Source organism: Thalassophryne amazonica, chromosome 3 (genome assembly GCF_902500255.1).
Source record: "Thalassophryne amazonica chromosome 3, fThaAma1.1, whole genome shotgun sequence".
NCBI lineage: Eukaryota > Metazoa > Chordata > Actinopteri > Batrachoidiformes > Batrachoididae > Thalassophryne > Thalassophryne amazonica.
In genome coordinates this window covers 12,671,739-12,696,022 of record NC_047105.1, presented here as the reverse complement: position 1 = coordinate 12,696,022, position 24,284 = coordinate 12,671,739, and the positions used below count along the sequence as shown (strand labels likewise).

At 41.5% G+C, this 24,284-nt stretch overlaps 1 protein-coding gene across 1 annotated transcript; it reads left to right on the top strand.

Moving 5' to 3' along the window:
* Positions 1 to 2,825: 2,825 nt before the first annotated feature.
* Positions 2,826 to 22,596, top strand: kif17 (kinesin family member 17). The gene is made up of 14 exons (XM_034167526.1): positions 2,826 to 3,131; positions 3,271 to 3,417; positions 5,376 to 5,477; positions 5,653 to 5,842; positions 11,243 to 11,695; positions 11,828 to 11,910; positions 12,008 to 12,173; positions 12,331 to 12,434; positions 12,559 to 12,635; positions 14,905 to 15,133; positions 20,240 to 20,498; positions 20,587 to 20,648; positions 20,734 to 20,860; positions 22,364 to 22,596. Exons 1-14 carry the CDS (start codon positions 2,907 to 2,909, stop codon positions 22,579 to 22,581), a joined length of 2,442 nt encoding a protein of 813 aa, XP_034023417.1. The 5' UTR covers positions 2,826 to 2,906; the 3' UTR covers positions 22,582 to 22,596.
* Positions 22,597 to 24,284: the final 1,688 nt, after the last annotated feature.

Here is a 24,284-nt window from a genome sequence, read left to right as displayed (position 1 = left end):
AAACTATCGTACCAAAACGTCAAAACTATCGTATTTTGGGAGAAATTATCGTACACAAACAAAACGCATACAACGTAGCTATTTTAGCGTTTTTTTTTTTAATTTACAAAGAATTTTATGTCACATTTTAAACAGTAATTATAGTAATGGGGGAAACTATGACACAAAAAGAACGCAAATGCACTACCAGACTAGAAAGATTTTTTTTTTTCTGTGAAGGGACACAAACATGTGTTAATTACAAGACTAGAAAGATTTTTTTTTTCTGTGAAGGGACACGTGTTAATTACCAGACTAGAAAGATTTTTTTTTTCTGTGAAGGGACACAAACGTGTTAATTACAAGACTAGAAAGAGTCGAATTCAACCTCGAGGTCGCTGTCGTCATCTGCCACTTGTGCAGATTTTGTTGAACAGAGAAAAATGTTGACACCTCCATAAGGAACTTGAACTTTTTTTTATTTTTCTTGTCTATCTCTTTGCTCTTGTGTTTTGTTCGTTTGTTATTGCATTTGTTGAAATAAAGTTTCAAAAAAAAAAAAAATGTTGGTTGGGGAATCTTCCTGTCACGGCACAGATTGGATGGAACTCATTACTTTGTATGAGAGGGGGCGGGCTTTCAAATGACTTTGTCCCGGTCGCCCAAAGCCAGCAGCAGCCCTGTGTGTGGTGTGTCTTTGATGCTGCCTGAGTGCAACGCCTGCAAAATGATTCTTGGGTGTCAGAGAGAGATGCGTGTTTGGGCAACCAACTGAAATTATCGTACATATTGGATTTTTTCCCATTATTGATCGTACATCGTACAGATGGCAAAACTATTGTACAAATACGATAATTATCGTACATCTGGCAACACTGCACCGGAGCCACCCATCCTCTGCGCTCCGGGACCTCCCACTTTACAAATGAAGCACTGCCTGCCACGAGATGCGCTTTGTTTACGTCCATGTGAGAAGAACGTGAACCAATGAAATTGCAACATGGGTAACCCTGTCACTCTGGCACGTCGAAAACACAAAACGTGACGACTAAAATTATAGTATCGAGTTCGCAAAAAAATAGTGAATGATTTTGTTATATAAAAAATGCTAAATATTGGTAGGGACTATTTTGCCATCCCAAAATATTGGTTGTGACTTGACCCTATGGTCCATATGCAAACCTACGCCCCTGAAGTTGAGGGTCGCATGGATTCCAGTCAATATCAGCAGATTCTTGAGAACAATGTTCGTGAATCAGTGACAAAGTTGAAGGTGCGCCGGGGCTGGATCTTTCAACAAGACAATGACCCTAAATACTGCTCAAAATCTACTAAGACATTCATGCAGAGGAACAAGTCCAACATTCTGGAATGGCCGTCTCAGTCCCCAGACCTGAATATTATTGAAAATTTGTGGTGTGATTTTAAGTGGGGTGTCCATGCTCGGAAACCAACAAACCTGACTGAAATGGAGATGTTTTGTAAAGAAGAATGGCCCAACCCACAATCCAGACTCTCATTGGAAGCTATAGGAAGCGTTTAGAGGCTGTTATTTCTACAAAAGGAGAATCTACTAAATATGTATTTTTTTTTTCTGTTGGGGTGCCCATGTTTATGCACCTGCCTAATTTTGTTTAAAGAATTATTGCACACTTTCTGTAAATCCTATAAACTTCATTTCAGTTCTCAAATATCGCTGTATTTGTCTCCTATATGACATATTTAACTGAAATTGTTGATCCAAACAATCTATGATTTATAAAGGAAAATCATGGAAATCATTGGGGTATCCAAACTTTTACATACTGTCAGGATTTGGGTTTTGCTGGCTTTTATTTCTTGGCTTTGTGTTTTTCAGTTACGTTTTGTGTATTGTCTTGTTGGGGTTTTTCTGTTTGGGTCTATCTGTCACTTTCTGTCCTGTCTGTCTCTGCTGGCTCTTGGTGGTGGGTGTTTCCCTCTCTCTGACCTCACCCTCCTTCTGGTGCGTTCCACGCACACCTGTTCTCTATCTGCACCTCATCACCTGGGTGTATTTAAGCTCCCCATTGTGCCTTACTCTCTTGCCAGATTGTAGCGCCTTTTGCCTCTTTCCAGCTCATTGTATTTCCTTGCCTTGCTTCGTTTGCCTCATCGCGTTTCTGACCACGCCTGATGTTTTTGTTACTGTTGCTCTTTTTGGACTGCCTTTCTGTGTACCGACTCCAGCTTGTTAACTGAGTAAACACTTTCACTCCGCTGAGCTGTGTACCTGCGTCCTGCATTTGTGTCCAGCCTGTCTTACCTGTCAAACCTGATACATACATACGTACATTAAGACAGCATATTAACATTTAAAAAATTACGCAATTAACAGGAAGTAAAAGGGCTGAGTTCTTTGTCTAACTGTTGACGTCTAAGGTTCTAAAATCATTCTGGACTCACACACCTTCCAACTCATTACAGAAACTTTGCATAATTTATTACCTCCCTTGAAAATTGTCAGCTACATAAACACTACCCAATCTACAGCCCGTGGATCCCCGCGGGCAACGTGTTAGTAACATAATTAGTGTTGTATGCAATGATAAAGAAGAAATGCATAAATGCATTATGCATGGAAATAGTTGGTTATCGCCCCTCACTGTCCCTACCAAAATGTCTGCCGAGGAAGCGGTGTCGTGCCTGCAGTGTTGTCTGTGGTTGCTAGGCAACGACTGGGTAGGAGACATTCAGCGATACAAACGCTGCTGTCTGGAAACTTATCTGGCGGGGTTTATTTCTTTATTTTGAGAGGGCAGGAGGGGTATTTTCCCCCTTAAAAAGTTGTTTATCTTTTTGGCGCACAGCTGGGGTGCTTTTGGAGCAGTGTGAGCTGGATTCTGATTGAAGGAGCTCTATCTGTGAGGTAGATCAGAATCTTTTTGGCCTTCCCTTGTGTACTTCTGATGGAGTCGGTGAAGGTGGTGGTCCGCTGCAGGCCCATGAATGACCGGGAGAAGGCTCTCTGTGCCAAAATGGTTCTCTCCATGGACCTGGACCGATGCCAGTGCTTCATAGACAAGCCAGGAGCACCAGATGAACCTTCTAAACAGTTCACCTTTGACGGGACCTACTTCACCCACCAAACCACCGAGGAGCTCTACAATGAGATCGCCTATCCTCTGGTTGAGGTACGTCCCTGCTGTACCCCACAGCCAGGAGTGTATGTTTAATTTCTAACAGTTTCTATTTACAGAACAGTCTGCTAGTAGCCTGCAAAGGTCAACGCTGTGTCAAAGGTCACTGACGCCTCCTTTCCTGTGTTTCCAGGGAGTCACCGAGGGTTACAATGGTACGATTTTCGCCTATGGACAAACTGGAAGTGGAAAGTCTTTCACCATGCAGGGGTCGTCTGATCCTGCTGACCAGAAGGGAGTCATTCCACGAGGCTTTGAGCACATCTTTGAGAGCATTCAGGCACAATGACACCAAAATATATACACGTTACAACTTAAGTGATTAGTTCTAAGCCTGCAGTAAATTGTCATTGTGTGATTCATCGTCCAGTTATCACAACTGTTTTTTCAAACATGCACATCAGTTTCAGAGTCCAATCCAGAGACATCTTCACATTACTGACCAAATTCAAGATAATTAGTTAGTTTGACAGCCACTCAAAACATGTCTGAAGTTTTAAAAAAATCCAGAGTACAACACTTTAGAACTGATGAGAAATGTCTAAAATGAGTTCAGAGTATGCCTAATATATCTTTAGATGGGTTTAAAATGAGCCCACTGTCTTTTAAATACAGTTTTGAAAACTTTACAAATCCAGTTGCTTAAAGATTCATAGATCCACTTCAAAATAGGATCATCTGGATCTATACAGATTTAAAAGTGTTTATTTTCTGGACTGTAAGTAATGATCTGTATATTAAAATCCATGTGGTTTCTGTGTACGTGTATGCATGCGTGTGTGTAACATAGCTGACATTTGCCCTTTGGTATGCTTATGTATTTTGGGATAAGGATGAACACACAAATATTTTTGGAGAAACTATGGATACTATGGAGGATGGAGGATGGGTAGGGGTGGTCTTGAATCACGAACCTCCTACTCTAATCTAACATGCTAGTTTATTATTTTACTAGTTGGGGAAGTCCTACAACTTAAATATCAAACAAGCACATATTCTGTATTAATCCACAGCATCTTGTGTAAACATTGATAAAATTACCATTGACAGGTGACACGTTCTGCAGAAGGCTTTTACAAAGTATGCAACAGTGACTATGACCTTTGTCCTTTTCAACCTAAAATCAGTCGGGTTCTTGAGGTAAGGATGCCTAACACAGTCACATCAAGTTTGGTGATTCATTTAGAAAAGATGTTATTGTGCTTGCAACATTTTTGCAAAGCATGTTCCAGTGACCTTGACCTTTTGCACCTAAAATCAGTAGGCCTCTTGGGGTCACCACGCCTAATGCACATTCCAAGTCTGATAACAATCAGACCAGTACACCTGAAATAGTCTCACAACTGTACGGTTGCATGACTGACTGACTGACTAGCTGCATATAGTAACATCCACTGGCTGCCGGTGGCTAAATATGGATGTGACGGTACGCAAAAGTCAAAGTTCGGGACATTTTCAGTACAGTGGAAACAACAAATACAACATTAAAGATTTTTAGCCCTTTTTTTTTTTTTTTAGGTTAGTGTGCGACTGAATTGTCTTTCCAGATTGTGACAAAAACATTTTTCTTGAATTTGGTGCAACTTAACATGTTTTTTTTTTCCTCTCCATGATGCATCTTTTTGAGAGATGTGATTTATACAATATTCTGGAAAATCCAGTACTTCTGTCGCTTCAGTTTGAAGTATAGTAACCTGAATCTAAATCGACCTAAATTACATCTGAAGTATTTTAAACCCATATTAAAGCACTTTTCTGGAGTTGCGTCAGGAAAGTCATCTGGCGTAAAACTTGTGCCAAATACCAATGCGGACCTGGCTGTATCCGCTGTGGTGACCCCGAACAGAACGGGAGCAGCCAAATGGACAACAACAACGTTAAAGCATGTTACAACTGCTTAAAGCTTTTAAAAACTAGTTCAAAGTAACATAATCTAGATTAATAAACTGTAATCTGGTTTGCAATCTTTCCATCATATTTAAAATAATTTTATCCTTCAAATGGCATTCAGTCTTCAAACACGTGAATGATTGTTGGAGGTGCAAACATGAGATTGTCCCCGGTCCTGGGTGCAGCCACATTTTTATTTTTATTTTGCACTTTGTGTCCTTGATCCTGGTAGCTCGTACTAGTAGTAGTAGTAGTAGTAGTAGTAGTAGTAGTAGTAGTAGTAGTAGTAGTAGTAGTAGTAGCAGCAGCAGTTTTTTGTTCTCAGAGATCATTTTGTTTTTAAAACAGTGTGCAGAAAATACAAAGTTCCTGGTGAGGGTGTCATACTTGGAAATTTACAATGAAGAGATCAGAGACCTTTTGGGGAAGGACACCAAACAGAGATTGGAGGTGCGTCTCCAGTTACACTGTTTTATTAACTGGCTCCTGTTTAACTGTGTCACATGAGAAGACAGCGTGATGATTATGAAACATGTTTCACCTTGTTATCATAATGATTTACACGCAGAGGTGTTATGTCCACAGTCAGGGCGTTCAGACTGTTGTGTATTTGATTGGTGTCCAGCTGAAGGAGCACCCAGAGCATGGTGTGTACGTGCGTGACCTCTCCATGCACACTGTGCACAGTGTGACAGAGTGTGAGAGACTCATGGATCAAGGCGGGCGAACCCGGGCGGTGGGCTCCACGCTGATGAACAAAGATTCCTCCCGCTCACACTCCATCTTCACCATCCACCTGGAGATCTGCAACACCGGTGAACAAACACAACACGCTTAAAACGGCATGCAAAAAGAAACAAGTGCGCTGGCTTCCAGATTAGGAGGTTCGTGATTCAAGACCACCCCTACCCATCCTCCATTTAAGGCAGAGTTACACTTAGGAAGGTCATCTGGTGTAAAACGTGTGCCAAATCAGCATGCAGGTCCATCTTTGATCTGCTGTGCTGACCCTGAGTTCGGGAGGCTGAAATAACTTATTTAACTACATTTATGGCATGCAGTACATTAAAAAAAGTTGGGATAGGGGATGCGTTATTCAAAATACAGGATTCAATAATCACTTTTACAGCCATTTTTCTTGAGACAAATCAAGAGATGGATACATGAACATTTCCCAGTCACTGAATATCTTCTAGAACTTCATGTAGAAATACAAACAGTATGTTACTGTGTGTCAAGTAGGCAGATCTCAAAAATTGAGTGGCCGTGCTGGAAGGAGTCGAGTGAGAGACGCTGCCACCAAGGCACCCAGACAACTCTGCCGGCGTTATATGCTTCTGTGATGACTTTGGTTGGAGAAACTGTGAATAGTTTAACTCTTGTATTGTTGCATCACTAGCTGCATACAGCTAATACAGCTGCATATATTTTTAGAATAAACTGCCTCCATCCCAGCTTTTTTTGGAATGTGTTGCAGACTTTAAATGGAGGATTGGATGAAGTTGAGCACACAAATCATGAAATATCTTGGCTTCATTCTGTCTGTCTGCAGTGAAACAGAAGTAAAAGGATAGGGATGGGACCGATCCGATCCCAGATTGGTATCAGGTTCCGATACAGACATAATTCATGTATCGGAAAATACCGATCCAACCCGCGACATTTTCCGATACCGGACAAGAGCCACTGTGAATCCTCTCAACTGCTGTTGTTTGCTCTCTGCTTTGTTTGCTGCCAAACAGGAGGAGGGGAGGTTTTCTGAAGCCGGGCTTTTTGAAAGAGCTCTCTTCCGCAGAGTTCTAGCTGTGGTTAGCGGCAAATTTCTGCCTGGCACTCGGGTTCAAATTGACTATCAAGCATGGATTTTCTGAAAAATTAACTGAATTGTTGCTGAAAATGTGTGCTAAAAAGTTAGCCGCTTCACTGTCCCGAGTCTGTCAAACGCTATGAAAAGTCAGCTCAGCATGCAGCCGAGGAGGAGCTGAACAGAGATTCTGTCTGCTGAAAGGGAACAAAGTCTCCATTAAAATCCTGTGCGTGAGCGTCGGTGATACATTTATTTTACAGTTGAAAGGCTTCGTGTTTTGAAAAAGTTCACGCAGCACGAAAAAGGTGAGAGAGAAAGAAAAAGAGAGACAGAGGGAGAGAGAAAGCAAGCAAGAGAGAGAGGGAGAGAGACAGAGAGGGAGACAGTCAGAGAGAAAGGGACAGACAGAGAGAGAGGGACAGACAGGCAGAGAGAGACAGAGAGGGAGACAAACTGACAGAGGACTTAATTTTTACTCTGTAACACTTACTTTGACTATGCAAACATATGTCTCCCATATCAGTAAACCTCCACTGAAACTGAAAATTGAGAAGGAGAGACTGACAGAGAGAGAGAGAGAGTGTGCTGTCTTTTCTCTTTAAATCTATAAAAATAAGGCTATAAAAGTCTATAAAAATAAAAGTACTTAATTCTTTCACCAGAACATCCAATCTAGGCTTTCATCTTTAGATACACCTTCTGGCAAATTGTAGCTGAACTTTCAGGTCTCCTTTTTAAGAAAATCCTCATATAAAATCAACATTAATGATGATAATATTAAAGCAAACAGAGCTCTGGTATCGGATTGGAAAGGTATCGGCATCGGCAGATGTCCAAATTCAGGTATCGGGATCAGAACGGAAGTGAAAAATTGTGGATTGCGCATCGCTATTAGGATCACTGTTTTTGTTTGTTTGTTTATATTTTCCATATCATTCCAATTTTTTTTCTGATTTGGGATTATATTAACAGTAACACTTGTATTTAGTTTGTCCAATTACACTCAACAAAAATATAAACGCAACACTTTTGGTTTTGCTCCCATTTTGTATGAGATGAACTCAAAGATCTAAAACTTTTTCCACATACACAATATCACCATTTCCCTCAAATATTGTTCACAAACCAGTCTAAATCTGTGATAGTGAGCACTTCTCCTTTGCTGAGATAATCCATCCCACCTCACAGGTGTGCCATATCAAGATGCTGATTAGACACCATGATTAGTGCACAGGTGTGCCTTAGACTATCCACAATAAAAGGCCACTCTGAAAAGTGCAGTTTTGTTTTATTGGGGGGGGATACCAGTCAGTATCTGGTGTGACCACCATTTGCCTCATGCAGTGCAACACATCTCCTTCGCATAGAGTTGATCAGGTTGTCAATTGTGGCCTGTGGAATGTTGGTCCACTCCTCTTCAATGGCTGTGCGAAGTTGCTGGATATTGGCAGGAACTGGTACACGCTGTCGTATACGCCGGTCCAGAGCATCCCAAACATGGTCAATGGGTGACATGTCCGGTGAGTATGCCGGCCATGCAAGAACTGGGGCATTTTCAGCTTCCAAGAATTGTGTACAGATCCTTGCAACATGGGGCCCTGCATTATCCTGCTCCAACATGAGGTGATGTTCTTGGATGTATGGCACAACAATGGGCCTCAGGATCTCGTCACGGTATCTCTGTGCATTCAAAATGCCATCAATAAAATGCACCTGTGTTCTTCATCCATAACAGACGCCTGCCCATACCATAACCCCACCGCCACCATGGGCCACTCGATCCACAACATTGACATCAGAAAACCGCTCACCCACACGATGCCACACACGCTGTCTGCCATCTGCCCTGAACAGTGTGAACCGGGATTCATCCGTGAAGAGAACACCTCTCCAACATGCCAAACGCCAGTGAATGTGAGCATTTGCCCACTCAAGTCGGTTACGACGACGAACTGGAGTCAGGTCGAGACCCCGATGAGGACGACGAGCATGCAGATGAGCTTCCCTGAGACGGTTTCTGACAGTTTGTGCAGAAATTCTTTGGTTATGCAAACCGATTGTTTCAGCAGCTGTCCGAGTGGCTGGTCTCAGACGATCTTGGAGGTGAACATGCTGGATGTGGAGGTCCTGGGCTGGTGTGGTTACACATGGTCTGTGGTTGTGAGGCTGGTTGGATGTACTGCCAAATTCTCTGAAACGCCTTTGGAGACGGCGTATGGTAGAGAAATGAACATTCAGTACACGAGCAACAGCTCTGGTTGACATTCCTGCTGTCAGCATGCCAATTGCACGCTCCCTCAAATCTTGCGACATCTGTGGCATTGTGCTGTGTGATAAAACTGCACCTTTCAGAGTGGCCTTTTATTGTGGGCAGTCTAAGGCACACCTGTGTACTAATCATGGTGTCTAATCAGCATCTTGATATGGCACACCTGTGAGGTGGGATGGATTATCTCAGCAAAGGAGAAGTGCTCACTATCACAGATTTAGACTGGTTTGTGAACAATATTTGAGGGAAATGGTGATATTGTGTATGTGGAAAAAGTTTTAGATCTTTGAGTTCATCTCATACAAAATGGAGCAAAACCAAAAGTGTTGCGTTATATTTTTGTTGAGTGTACTTGTGGCCTCTGAAAATGGATAGACTGAGCATACAAATGGCCGTAATTCCTACATGGCTGATGCAATGTTTATGTTAATCTTGTTGAATTAAAGATGAAAATTTCCACAAGTACAGCAAAAACTGTTACTGGCCAAATACATATGGACCCAACTGTAGTAGGGTCCCTTTATTCAGGGAGTAGCATCAACTTAGAACATGGCGCCAATTTGGGGCCAATTGCGCTGAACCACTGAATGAACCTTTTATGTTTTCAACTTTTTTTTAATCAGTTAACCACATACAGCAACACATCAAGGTACAGGTGCTATCAAAATAAATATAAAAATAATTAAGCTATCAAATTTACATAAGTTTACAATTTATGATGATTTATTTAATGAATTTAGCCTGATTTATGCTTCTGCAGCTGCAAGTCCGTGTCATGCAATGACATGCTTGACAGTTTTAAAGTTCTCCCTCTCTTAATTATACTTTATTCTGGATTAATTTGTCCCTCAACAAGCGTTTCTTTCTACAATCATCACCTCCAATTCAAAGGTAAACTGTACAATTTCCTCTTTTTTGTGACTCCGTGCTGTAAATTTGTGGACTTTTCTGCCAAATGTATGTGATCCTGAAATGTAATCAGTGTGTGTACTGCAAAAACTATTAAAATATGAGAGGAAAGAGTGAAAGCAGAAAAGTGTCAAATCACAGCCTTTTGCGGTCTCTGATTTAACAGGTGCACATCAGGCTGCGGCTCAGAGTCTGAGCGCTGTCTGACAAAAATAAACGTTTTTTTAATCACAGAAATGACTCCGGTCCCACATGTGAGGGGTTTTTAATGGAAATACATTGCGATTGGACGGGACATTTTATTTGATGTGAAAAAATCTGTTATACAAAATCCGTTATATACTGTGTTTATTACATGGTAAATGGACTGCATTTATATAGCGCTCTTTCCATCTGCATCAGATGCTCAAAGTGCTTTAAAATAATGCCTCGATCGCATTCACCCCGATGTCAGGGTGCTGCTATACAAAGTGCTCAATACACAATGGGAACAACTAGGGAATTAAGGACCTTGCTCAAGGGTCCTTAGTGATTTTCCGGTCAGGCTGGGATTTGAACCGAGGATCCTCTGGTCTCAAGCCCAGCGCTTAAAACTAGACCATCACTGCTCCTCCATTGTTTTCCATCACATGGAAAACAATGCAAAAACATTGGGACTTTTTTTGTGTGGTGACAAGGAATATCCAGTTCATGCAGTGATGTTTTAGGTGAGTTTTACTGTACATGGGACTGAACAATAAATTTACCTCTCAAAGCTTTGATGATGAAGTTGCTTCCATCCCACACAGCTGACTTTATTTTCCCAAATTTTTCTTCTGTACAGATCTGAAGGGAATCTGTACATCTTGAAGCCCTTGTTGTGTCTGTTTGTGCATTCAAACGCACAACAACCTGGCATTTTAGAGAATAAATAAATAAACTAGCTGGATTTACATGCAGACAGATTAACAGCGAACGCTATTTTGGCCCCAAGATGCTACCACGAGTCGTGTGACCATTTTTTTTCCCGACTTGCCATGTCGCTTCTCTCTCAATAAGGGACTCTACAATGTAGGACTCCACCTGACTCGTCTTTGACTACTTCAGAACTTTCCTTCACTGTAAACTCATTGCTTTCATGGGGCATCACAGTTTGAATATTGATCAGTTATTCAAATCAATACCTTAACTGTAAGACTTGTAGGTTTAATTCTGTTATTGAGTGTAAAGTCTGTTTTCACATGTTCTCAGATGAATCTGGTAAAGACCATCTGCGAGCAGGTAAACTCAACCTTGTTGACCTGGCAGGCAGTGAGCGTCAATCTAAAACTGGAACCAGCGGCCAGCGACTCCGCGAGGCCGCCAAGATCAACCTATCACTGTCGGCTCTGGGAAATGTCATCTCAGCTCTGGTCGACGGTCGGTTGAAATACATCCCGTACCGGGACTCCAAGCTGACCAGACTGCTGCAGGACTCTCTGGGAGGTAACACGCGTACGTTGATGATTGCCTGTCTGTCACCTGCTGACAGCAACTATGAGGAAACTTTAAGCACTCTGCGTTACGCTAACCGGGCCAAGAGCATCCAGAACAGACCTCGTATCAATGAGGACCCTAAAGACGCTCTGCTGCGACAGTATCGGGAGGAGATCAAGAAGCTGCGTGAGCTCATCACTGTCCAACACGATTCAGCTGAAGCCTCCTGTAAGCCTCCTCAGGACTCATTCACCCACTTCCCAGCTGGAAAATATAAACAATACGTCAATTTAAAGCATGTTGTCTATTTTAATTTGCATGTTCACATTTTTTTGTTGTTGTTTCTTGCTTGTGTGGCAGCTCACCAGTGTGCCACGCCCCATACTGTCCAGTCACCACCACAGTCAGAAGCCGCGGACGCAGAGAAAGATGAGATTTCACAGGCAACTGCACACTGTTTCTGCACCGACGTGTGACATTTTTTGGTGTTTTCTGTGGGAAGCTGGAGGTCTGAAGGTGTGTTTTCTGCCTTGAGAGCAGGCGTACGAAGAGCGTCTGGCCAAGCTGCAGGCCAACTACGACGCCGAGCAGAAATCCAAGGCCAAGCTGCAGGAGGACATCGCTGCCCTGCGCTGCTCCTACGAAAGCAAAGTATCTGATCTGGAGGCCACAAAAGCCAGCAGGAGGAGTTGCGTCCCAAAGAATGGTGAGCAGGAAACATCTGGTGGTCTCTGACCTCCAGACAACAAAACCATGTCACTGTTTGAGTCACTAAACACAACCAGTGAAGGTAAATGTGTGGCAGTGACTCTGTTCAGGTGCCACATTTTGTGATGTTCATACAAAACTGTTGTCCTTCACAGCTTCGGTCAGCTCCAGCTGCATGACACAGGTGGTTCAAGATGAGCTCGGCTTCAATGCGGATCCATCTGACTCCACCTCAGCTGATGACACATCTCTGATCAAGGTAGTGCATAGAACCAGCAAATCACTCATCAGCTTGAATTCTTCTTCCAAACTTGATAAATGATGGGTACAAAGAATGGTGTTGATGTTCCCGTAACGTTTTCTCCACGTTGATGATCCAGCAGGTGGAACTCTGTCAAGAAGGCGACTCTCAAGGTTCCATCAAAGCAGGACCTCTGGACCAGAAACATGCACTCCAAAGGTCTGTGTACATCTCTCATCAACACACACAGCTTGTCCTTTATAAAATGAATTGGACACAAGATACACATCGTGCAGTCTGCTCCATTAGTATTTGGACAGTGACACAATGTTTGTGATGTTGCCTTTGTACACCATCACAACGTAGCTCATAGTGTAGACTTTCAGCTTTACTCCAAAGGATTTACAAAAGAATTTAAAGAAAACATGAACCATTTACACGTTACAGCTGTTTGTATACATAGCCCTTCCATTTTCAGAGGCCATAAGTAATCGGACAAACTAAATATAAGGACTATTTTTTTTCTATACAGTGGGACAAATCATCAATGCCACTTGATATACAATCCACCAATTAAATGACAAGGAACTATTTTGGTGTTATATTATAGAAATAATGAATGTTTATGAGTTCAATGGTACGAATATTTCATGAGGTGAAAGCTGGAACATACCATTCAACGAGGCAAAGCCGAGTTGAATGGTATGTTCTAGCTTTCACCGAATTAAATATTTGTTCCATTGAAAGAATGTAAAAACATTCACTATTTGTTTTATATAATGGCTAAAATAGATCCTTGTCATTTGATATTTTATTAATTCATAAACAACAACAAAGGGACTTACATTTTGGTGTTCCACTGCTGCTAAAGTCTAAATTGTGATGTGTAGTCCAGTGATGCTGTGCACTGACATCGAACTTCTATAAAAAAAAGACTTTGTGTAGTTCCTCAGTCCAGCCAAAAATCACGTCAGCGTTTCATGTGAACAGGTCTTCATGCATCCAGACGGCTTACAGCGGAGTGGATTTTGTCTGTGTATTTGTATATGTTACAAGAATTACCAGCGTGAGTTAGCTCAGTCACATCATGTCGTTGTCCCCTGCGTGCGTGCGCACACAGTCAACCAGGTCAGTTGACTGTGTACATCCTCAGTGCAGCGAAAAAAAAAATCACATCAGAAATTCGTCCAGCTTTTCATTATAACTTCCTACCAACAGCCTCCAGACAGCACAGTGGTTTTTGTTTTGTGTGTGCATGTGCACGCGTGTTGTGTGTGCGTGCGCATGTGTGGGCGCGCATACATGCATGTGCACGAGTACATGTGGGTGCATGTGCATGAACATGTGTGCGCACATGCACGTGCGCAAATGTGATCACCTGTGTGTGTACATGTGCTTGCGTGAGCATTTCGTGCGTGTGTGTGCAGAGTGCAATGGTACCAAACATATGGAACCAAATTTGCACTCTAAATGGAACCAAGCCGCACTCTAAATGCAATGCAACACAAATGGGATGAATTAATCCTTGTCATGTGACATACAAAGCACCAATCAAATGACAAGGATCCACTCAGCCGTTATATAAGATCCAGTAAAGCATTGTCTGTCTAAACCTAATTATTTTTTACTGACCCAGTTAACACAAGCAATACCTGCTTGTGCACGTACAGTCTTCCTCTGGAACAAAGTTCCCAAACATGGGTGTTGCAAAGGTTTGGAAACTTTGTGGACCAGTGTTTTGGGGTTATCACTAATTTGCAGTACCAGTAAAAACATTTCGGATAATCCCCAACCACAATATCGATTCATTGATTGTGGTTTTACTTTGCTTTCTGTTGTGTATTTTGTGCTGTATTTCACCACATAGAGGGCATCATGTTTCTACCTGCAGTTGCTAGCTTAGCTGATGGTCACGTGAAGGCAGCACCACATCCAGCATGTGGCGACGCGTCTGTGGGATACAGCATTGGCAAAACAAAGTTGCTTTTTTGATAGATGTGGTGCATCAAAGTTCACCATCACCTTAAGGATTTCATCCTCCTTAAGTGCTCTTTTAATGTGAAGAGTTACAAGATGATACCATTTATTGTTTTTAGTTATTGCCAACACATGTTGGTTGGGACAAACTAACCCACCCACTCACTCATCGACATTTTTGCTGCGCAGTCACAATGCTCTTACGAGGGTAGACTGAAAAGTTCTAAGGCTCCCCATGAAGGAGTAATGCATTAACTGCATTATAGTGAGCCTTAGAACTTTTCAGCCTACCCTCGTAATAGTGCAGGGAAAAGATGGCTGTTTATTGATTTATAAAGATTACAAAAGGATTCCTTGTTGTGACCATTTTATTGTTCTAAGCATGCAAGAATGCATTATTATGCATGTTGGAACACCGACACTAAATAGGACAAACTGCATCCTCATGACATCCTGCACTGAGAACGATCACTTCAAAGATGAGCATCAGATTAATTCTTCTTCTCCTCAGACTGCAGCAGCTGGAGCAGGAGGTGGTGGGAGGGGAGCAGGCCAGGAACAAGGAGTTCCAGCAGAGACACCAGCTTCGGAAGAACCACGCCGATCAGAGGAAAGTTCAGTTAATCCAGGCTCTGTCAGACGACAGTGAGGAGAGCGACAGTATGCTGTTAAATGTCTACAACTCGATTCAGGAAGAGGTCCACGCCAAGAACAAAATGCTGGTCAAGATCAAGAGCAAGGTGGGTCACAGAGCTTCCTTTGGACCTCCACCAAAGCAGCCTTGTTCTACTGACGAAGTTGGAGGGGGTTATTTTGTCTGCTTGTTTGTTTGTCTGTTTGTTTGCCTGTTTGTTTGTGAACAGCCTGAAGCCCACAATTTTTCTATATATTATTATAAAATTTTTACTGAAGATTCATATCTTGATAGACAAGAACTGATTCCATTTTCAAGGTCAGAGTCAGGAAAAGTTTTGAATATAGGGCAGCACAGTGTCGTTTGAACCCTGCGCGATATCACGGGATTTGACCACTTATGGGGACAGCCACTCCCGTTGTGCAATATATACACAGCATAATTCAAAAATTCTTGAAAGGGTAGTTGTAAAACAGCTAACTGATCATCTGCAGAGGAATGGTCTATTTGAAGAGTTTCAGTCAGGTTTTAGAATTCATCATAGTACAGAAACAGCATTAGTGAAGGTTACAAATGATCTTCTTATGGCCTCGGACAGTGGACTCATCTCTGTGCTTGTTCTGTTAGACCTCAGTGGTGCTTTTGATACTGTTGACCATAAAATTTTATTACAGAGATTAGAGCATGCCATAGGTATTAAAGGCACTGCGCTGCGGTGGTTTGAATCATATTTGTCTAATAGATTACAATTTGTTCATGTAAATGGGGAATCTTCTTCACAGACTAAAGTTAATTATGGAGTTCCACAAGGTTCTGTGCTAGGACCAATTTTATTCACTTTATATATGCTTCCCTTAGGCAGTATTATTAGACGGTATTGCTTAAATTTTCATTGTTACGCAGATGATACCCAGCTTTATCTATCCATGAAGCCAGAGGACACACACCAATTAGCTAAACTGCAGGATTGTCTTACAGACATAAAGACATGGATGACCTCTAATTTCCTGCTTTTAAACTCAGATAAAACTGAAGTTATTGTACTTGGCCCCACAAATCTTAGAAACATGGTGTCTAACCAGATCCTTACTCTGGATGGCATTACCCTGACCTCTAGTAATACTGTGAGAAATCTTGGAGTCATTTTTGATCAGGATATGTCATTCAAAGCGCATATTAAACAAATATGTAGGACTGCTTTTTTGCATTTACGCAATATCTCTAAAATCAGAAAGGTCTTGTCTCAGAGTGATGCTGAAAAACTAATTCATGCATTTATTTCCTCTAGGCTGGACTATTGTAATTCATTATTATCAGGTTGTCCTAAAAGTTCCCTAAAAAGCCTTCAGTTAATTCAAAATGCTGCAGCTAGAGTACTGACGGGGACTAGAAGGAGAGAGCATATCTCACCCATATTGGCCTCTCTTCATTGGCTTCCTGTTAATTCTAGAATAGAATTTAAAATTCTTCTTACTTATAAGGTTTTGAATAATCAGGTCCCATCTTATCTTAGGGACCTCGTAGTACCATATCACCCCAATAGAGCGCTTCGCTCTCAGACTGCAGGCTTACTTGTAGTTCCTAGGGTTTGTAAGAGTAGAATGGGAGGCAGAGCCTTCAGCTTTCAGGCTCCTCTCCTGTGGAACCAGCTCCCAAGTCAGATCAGGGAGACAGACACCCTCTCTACTTTTAAGATTAGGCTTAAAACTTTCCTTTTTGCTAAAGCTTATAGTTAGGGCTGGATCAGGTGACCCTGAACCATCCCTTAGTTATGCTGCTATAGACGTAGACTGCTGGGGGGTTCCCATGATGCACTGTTTCTTTCTCTTTTTGCTCTGTATGCACCACTCTGCATTTAATCATTAGTGATCGATCTCTGCTCCCCTCCACAGCATGTCTTTTTCCTGGTTCTCTCCCTCAGCCCCAACCAGTCCCAGCAGAAGACTGCCCCTCCCTGAGCCTGGTTCTGCTGGAGGTTTCTTCCTGTTAAAAGGGAGTTTTTCCTTCCCACTGTAGCCAAGTGCTTGCTCACAGGGGGTCGTTTTGACCGTTGGGGTTTTACATAATTATTGTATGGCCTTGCCTTACAATATAAAGCGCCTTGGGGCAACTGTTTGTTGTGATTTGGCGCTATATAAAAAAAAATTGATTGATTGATTGATTGATCATTTCACACAGGAAAATGGTGCACTGTTTTGTTTTTGGCTGCAGTCATTGAAGCAGTCACAAAAAGTGCAATTTTTTTCGGTTCCCAGTGGAGAAGGGAAGACGCAAATGTGAGAGGTCGTATCGGTAAGTGTTAGCCTACACATCTATCCAGAGTAGCTCCATTCTCTCGCCTGCACAGTCGCCTCAAAACGTTTGAGCTCCAGGTCATAAACAAACCGCAACACATAAGATAAGACTTTATTGATCTCACAGTGGAGAAATTCACGTTACATCAGCTCTTAAAAAACACACAAGATGAGTGCGAGTAGAGGAAAATGTGCATCAAACAGCATGTGCAGAGATACGCAATAATATTTGTAACAATACAATAAAATAAGAAAATGAGGTAGAAATAGAATATATATATATATATATATATATATATATATATATATATATACTCAACAAAAATATAAACGCAACACTTTTGGTTTTGCTCCCATTTTGTATGAGATGAACTCAAAGATCTAAAACTTTTTCCACATACACAATATCACCATTTCCCTCAAATATTGTTCACAAACCAGTCTAAATCTGTGATAGTGAGCACTTCTCCTTTGCTGAGATAATCTATCCCACCTCACAGGTGTGCCATATCAAGATGCTGATTAGACACCATGATTAGTGCACAGGTGTGCCTTAGACTGCCCACAATAAAAGGCCACTCTGAAAGGTGCAGTTTTATCACACAGCACAATGCCACAGATGTCGCAAGATTTGAGGGAGCGTGCAATTGGCATGCTGACAGCAGGAATGTCAACCAGAGCTGTTGCTCGTGTATTGAATGTTCATTTCTCTACCATAAGCCGTCTCCAAAAACGTTTCAGAGAATTTGGCAGTACATCCAACCAGCCTCACAACCGCAGACCACGTGTAACCACACCAGCCCAGGACCTCCACATCCAGCATGTTCACCTCCAAGATCGTCTGAGACCAGCCACTCGGACAGCTGCTGAAACAATCGGTTTGCATAACCAAAGAATTTCTGCACAAACTGTCAGAAACCGTCGCAGGGAAGCTCATCTGCATGCTCGTCGTCCTCATCAGGGTCTCGACCTGACTCCAGTTCGTTGTCGTAACCGACTTGAGTGGGCAAATGCTCACATTTGCTGGCGTTTGGCACATTGGAGAGGTGTTCTCTTCACGGATGAATCTCGGTTCACACTGTTCAGGGCAGATGGCAGACAGCGTGTGTGGCGTCATGTGGGTGAGTGGTTTTCTGATGTCAATGTTGTGGATCGAGTGGCCCATGGTGGCGGTAGGGTTATGGTATGGGCAGGCGTCTGTTATGGACGAAGAACACAGGTGCATTTTATTGATGGCATTTTGAATGCACACAGATACCGTGCCGAGATCCTGAGGCCCATTGTTGTGCCATACATCCAAGAACATCACCTCATGTTGCAGCAGGATAATGCACGGCCCCATGTTGCAAGGATCTGTACACAATTCTTGGAAGCTGAAAATGTCCCAGTTCTTGCATGGCCAGTATACTCACCGGATATGTCACCCATTGAGCATGTTTGGGATGCTCTGGACCGGTGTATACGACAGCGTGTACCAGTTCCTGTCAATATCCAGCAACTTCGCACAGCCATTGAAGAGGAGTGGACCAACATTCCACAGGCCACAACTGACAACCTGATCAACTCTATGCGAAGGAGATGTGTTGCACTGCATGAGGCAAATGGTGGTCACACCAGATACTGACTGGTATCCCCCCCCCAATAAAACAAAACTGCACCTTTCAGAGTGGCCTTTTATTGTGGCCAGTCTAAGGCACATCTGCGCACTAATCATGGTGTCTAATCAGCATCTTGGTATGGCACACCTGTGAGGTGGGATGGATTATCTTTGAGTTCATCTCATACAAAATGGGAGCAAAACCAAAAGTGTTGCGTTTATATTTTTGTTGAGTGTATATACGTCTACTTTCCATCGCATCATCACTTCTTCCATACATTTTCACTGTGTTTGTGTATAATTTGCCAAAAAACTCAGAGAAAGTGCCGTGTTTCTGTCCTCGGAAGTAGAGAAATTACATCATATGCATCAGATTTTAGCCCTTTTGTGTCCGCCCTCAAAAGAGACTGTGTGGCCCAATTGGAAAAATCCTTCTCTTTAACATTGAACAAATTTCAAAACTTCATAACTCAAATTTCTTTCATAATTGAGAGTGTTATGTAGGACGGTATTCTTTATCAGCTGACAAAGTTTGATCTGGATCTGATCCAGATTACAGATTTTGTGGCCATTTAAATTTAACATTGAAAACCCCATTTAATGCATATTTTACATTATATCTTAATCAAACTTGCTACAATCACTCTCATATTTGAAAGTGAGGTGCTGACGGGCACTGACTATCACCTGACAAAGTTTGATCCGGATCTGATCCGGCTTGTGGATTTTGTGGACATTTGAGTTTAATATTGAAAAAGCCCATTTGGTGTACATTTTGCATTATATCTCGATCAAAAGTGCCTCAGTCACTCATTTTTCTGTTATGGATTTACCTACACCACCAACACTGGATGGAGGTTCCAATTTTATTCCTGTTTGTCTTCCAGTTATCAGTCGAAAACAAAGTGTCAAAAAGCAACGACAAATGTTGTATAGCAGAGAAAGCCAGCGTTCTGTGAAAATGATCTGAAAAAGAATTCAGAAACTGATAAAGTTAAAAAAAAACCTGACACCACAAAAGAACTTTGATTCAAGTGCATGAACTAAATACATACTCCTGACATTTGATAACATCTAATTTAATTTATGAAAAGTTACTTATAACAGGACTTTGACCTTGAAAATTTTTTGCAAGGTAAAATTTTGTGGAATTGGAAACTAGTGTTGGCGGAGGTTTGCACTCGACAAGCACATTGCTCTAATTTATATTTGTGATGATTAGTTTTATAGAAACAGATCAAAATGTTGGAAAATTCTTCATCTATTGATGTGTTGTAACATCGATCATCGTTTATTAAAACCATCTATGTTTGTGTGACAGCTGCAAGCAGCCAAACTGGAGATTCGTGACCTGCAGGCCGAGTTTGAAGAAGAGAGGAAGGACTACCTGGGAACCATTCGCCGCCTGCAGAGAGACAGCCAGCTGCTGCACAGTCTGCTGGAGCGCATGACGCCCCTAGTGCGCCGAGACTGCAACTACAGCAACCTGGACCACCTGAAAAAAGAATCTGTGTGGGACGAGGACGGCAGCACATGGAGGGTGCCGGATGTCACAGTGCAGAAAACCTCACTGCCTCAAGGTGTGAACAGGAAACAGTCGTGCACATTTGAGGAACCAGCACAAGAAACATCGAAAATAATCTTTACATTGTTTTCTCTTTCTCACAGCCTTGGCTCTAAATCTTTCAGCACAGAAGAGTTCAGCTGCTGATGTTGGAGAGTCATTTGTGGTTCATGTTTGATTTTTATACTTCATGCACATGATTCACACAGTGACCTTTGACACAGAGGCTGACCATCATCTGCTTTGAGCAGGAGGAAGAGGAGGAGGACAGGTACAAGGAACTGCTGGACCGCAGTGACAGTGAGAATCTCGCCAACAACTATTTCAAATCAAAGAGAGTGAGCCAGCTGCTGGGAGGTGATGCTTCCAGAGGACACGGTGAGATCAGAGCCTCCACAGCATCAACACAACAGTACAGAGGTTATATGTTGCTAGTGTGTTGCCTGTGGGGGTCCATGGACTCCAGATTGGGTAGTGTTTATAAAATAGGTAGCTGACATTTTTCAAGGGTGGTAATAAATTAAGCAATGAGTTGGAACAGTGTGTGAGTCCAGAATGCGTTTAGAACCTTAGACCTCAATTTTTAGAAGAGGAACTCAACCCTTTTATTTCCTGTTAATTATCTCATTTTTAATGTTAATTTACTGTCTTAATTAATTAATAAATCGTTTAGGTTGTTATCATATACACTATTATTATTTTTATTATTGTTACTTATTTTTTGTCATTTGATTTTTAAATGGACCACAATGGAAATAAGTATTTTCACTTTCTTGTGTCATCTATGCATTTTGAATGTATTTATGCACTTACACTCACACTTTTAATATAAATATGATTTACTGCCCCCTGCTGGAAAGGCGTGAGAGTCCAAAATGTAATAAGCAATGTTAGCTAGTATTTGTTGCTTCTCCAAAACTACTAGTCCTATCAGTGTTCCGTTTTGGTGCCGTTAATCCTTGACCCAAAATACGTACACACACCAAACAGCACATGTCTTGCTCGCACACACACACGCACGGCTGCATGGCTGCTGTCAGCAGGTGGTTTTAATTTGACAAACAGACAGTGGCTGAAGACATTAAAACCACTAAGCATTTCACTCATGGTACCAACATGAAACAAAAGTCACTTATGGTACGAGCAACACTGAGCTACAAAAACACAATTAAAAAAAACTAGTTGTCTTAAGAGTGAAATCATCATCAAAAGTAAATGAATAAACTCACTCATCTCTGCCAACCAGGTAAAGATAGTAGAGTGCTGTGAGGCATGCAGTGGGCAATCAAAAGTCTTCTGGGCAGAAACCTCTTTTTGTGTTAGTAGTTCTTCCATTGTGAGTGTATGCACATTTGTGTTTTCTGCATGTGCTACCAAATTAAATTGTTGTACATTATAGTTTTGTTATTGGCTTGTATGTGTTTTCTCAGTTTGCAAAACATTATTTTGATGCATCTACCTGTAACGGATGAACAAGCATCAGCACCCATGCGTGGCTTGTCGTCCATAAGTGTGCAGGCTGATCTTTTGAAGATGAACATCAAGTAAAGATCCTACAAAGTTAAAACAGATCTGCAAGAATTTTTAGGTTTGAGAAAATTAAAAGTATAAAATGTAAAATAACTTCCATATTTTAAAATGCACTAAACACAGTAGATGCCTTAATTCATCTTACTTGTATGTTGAATATTGTCCAGGTAGGATATATCTAGAAGATACAGCAGTTGGACTTGGACTTCTTGTTGTTCTTTAGAATTATGTGTTTCCATTTTATACAGGGACACAAAATATGTCTAAATGAAAGAGGACCTTCTAAAATGCTTAATAAAGTAGTTTGGTATTTTCTCTCTTGTGCTGACTGAAGGCTTTGTTCTCCCACAGCTGTGCACACTCCTCCGCTGGTTAACAGCGCTGTCAGTGGCTCCGGCATGAACACGTCTTTCAGCACAGACTCGGTCCTGCCGTGTCCGTACCGCCTTGAATCATTGGCTGTGCCAGTGTCTACTAGTAAAGTGAAGCGTAAGAAAAACAAACCTACATCCATCATGAAAACAGCTGAAGGGACGTCGCCAACTCAAACGCAAAACATATTTAGATAAAAAAATAATCAGTAAGATGCACTTGAAATGTAAATTGTAGGGTTTGTTTGTTTTTTCTTGTTTCTGATTGAGGTTACTCTACAAAGTCCCAGTATGATGTTAAACTTTAACATTTGCACAAAAAAAGTGACTTGGTAGAGCTAGCTCATAATATACGAGGTCTGTGAGAAAAGTATCGGACCTTTTTATTTTTTTCAAAAACTATATGGATTTGAATCACGTGTGATTACATCAGACAAGCTTGAACCCTCGCGGGCATGCGAGAGTTTTTTCACGCCTGTCGGTTATGTCATTCGCCTGTGGGCAGGCTTTGAGTGAGGAGTGGTCCACCCCCCTCATCGGAAATTCCTTTGACTTCTTCCTGAGAGACTGGCGCTTTGCTTGATCAAAATTTTTTCAGAACCTGTGAGGCAGATCGAAGTGGACACCATTCGAGAAATTCAGCTGGTTTTCGGTGAAAATTTTAACGGCTGATGAGAGATTATGGAGTGTTACTGTCAGTTTAAGGACTTCCCACGGAGCGGGACGTCGCGCAGCGCTCTGAGGCGCTGTCGTCAGCCTGTTTGGAGCTGAAAACCTCCAAATTTAAGCCTCTGTTGACCCAGGATGTTGTGAGAGAACAGTGAAGTTTCAGAAGAGCTCGGGATCAGCAGTTTATCCGGACATTCCACTGTTTTTGTTTTTTTTTGGGTTTCCACATGTGTCAGTGTAAATTTTATTTGTTTGTTTTTTTCCCAATTATTTTTATTAAAGTTTTTCATACAGCAGAATTTTAACAGAGGTACACTTCACTGGGGTGTAGGCAGAACTTATTGACTTCATGGTGTACATATATGCATGATCGTACTCAATGCGATATACATATATGCAATTATAGAAAAATAACAAGAACAGATAACAGAACCAATAAAAGAAAAGACCTGCGAATGTATAAATATGTGACATATAGTACAATGAAATGCTTGCGATGGCCATTAGGAGGAGAGCTGTCCAAATCCAAGGTGGTTTAATTAATTGATTTATAAACGGTGTTTAACTTTTTTCATAGTAGTTAATAAAAGGTTGCCAAATTGAGTAAAACAGCTGTTCTTTTTTTCTCAGAGAGAATTTTAGTTTTTCCAATTGCAAGTATTGCATAATTTCTCTTAAAAGGTTTTGATGAGTAGGAGGGTTCTTATTTTTACAATTAAGCAAAATTAAGCGTCTTGCCAGAAGTAGCACAAAACATAGCGCATTGGTTTGAAAATGATTTAGGCTTACCCCAGTAGGAACAACACCAAATAATGACATTATTGGATCAATAGGGAGTTTCTTCTTGAAAATTTCAGACAAAGTGTCGATAGTTTTGGTCCAATATGGGTTGATGATGGGACAGTTCCAAAATGTATGTGACAGTGAAGCTGGAGAGAACCCACAACGTTCACAGGCAGCATTTACTCCTGGAAACATCTTAGACAGTTTTTGTTTAGACAAGTGTAAGCGATGAAGGATCTTGAACTGTAGTAGTCCATGTCTCACACAAACTGAGGAGGAATGAACCCGTTCTTGAGCTTCAGTCCATTGGTCTTCTGTGATGTTTATTCCCAAGTCTTTGCTCCAAGCACCCTTTATGTGATCAAGTGATGTACGTTCAAACTATGAAAGGTTGTTGTATACCTTAGTTATCGATCCCTTTTTTAGTGGGTTGTTTAAAAGTACATTAT

Excerpts from the sequence above, each read along its gene's own strand:
- kif17 (XM_034167526.1), top strand. The coding sequence starts at position 2,907 with ATGGAGTCGGTGAAGGTGGTGGTCCGCTGCAGGCCCATGAATGACCGG. Across the intron at positions 12,636-14,904 it reads CAGAAACATGCACTCCAAAG|ACTGCAGCAGCTGGAGCAGG; the intron begins GTCTGTGTACAT and ends TCTTCTCCTCAG. Across the intron at positions 20,499-20,586 it reads GAAAACCTCACTGCCTCAAG|CCTTGGCTCTAAATCTTTCA; the intron begins GTGTGAACAGGA and ends TCTTTCTCACAG.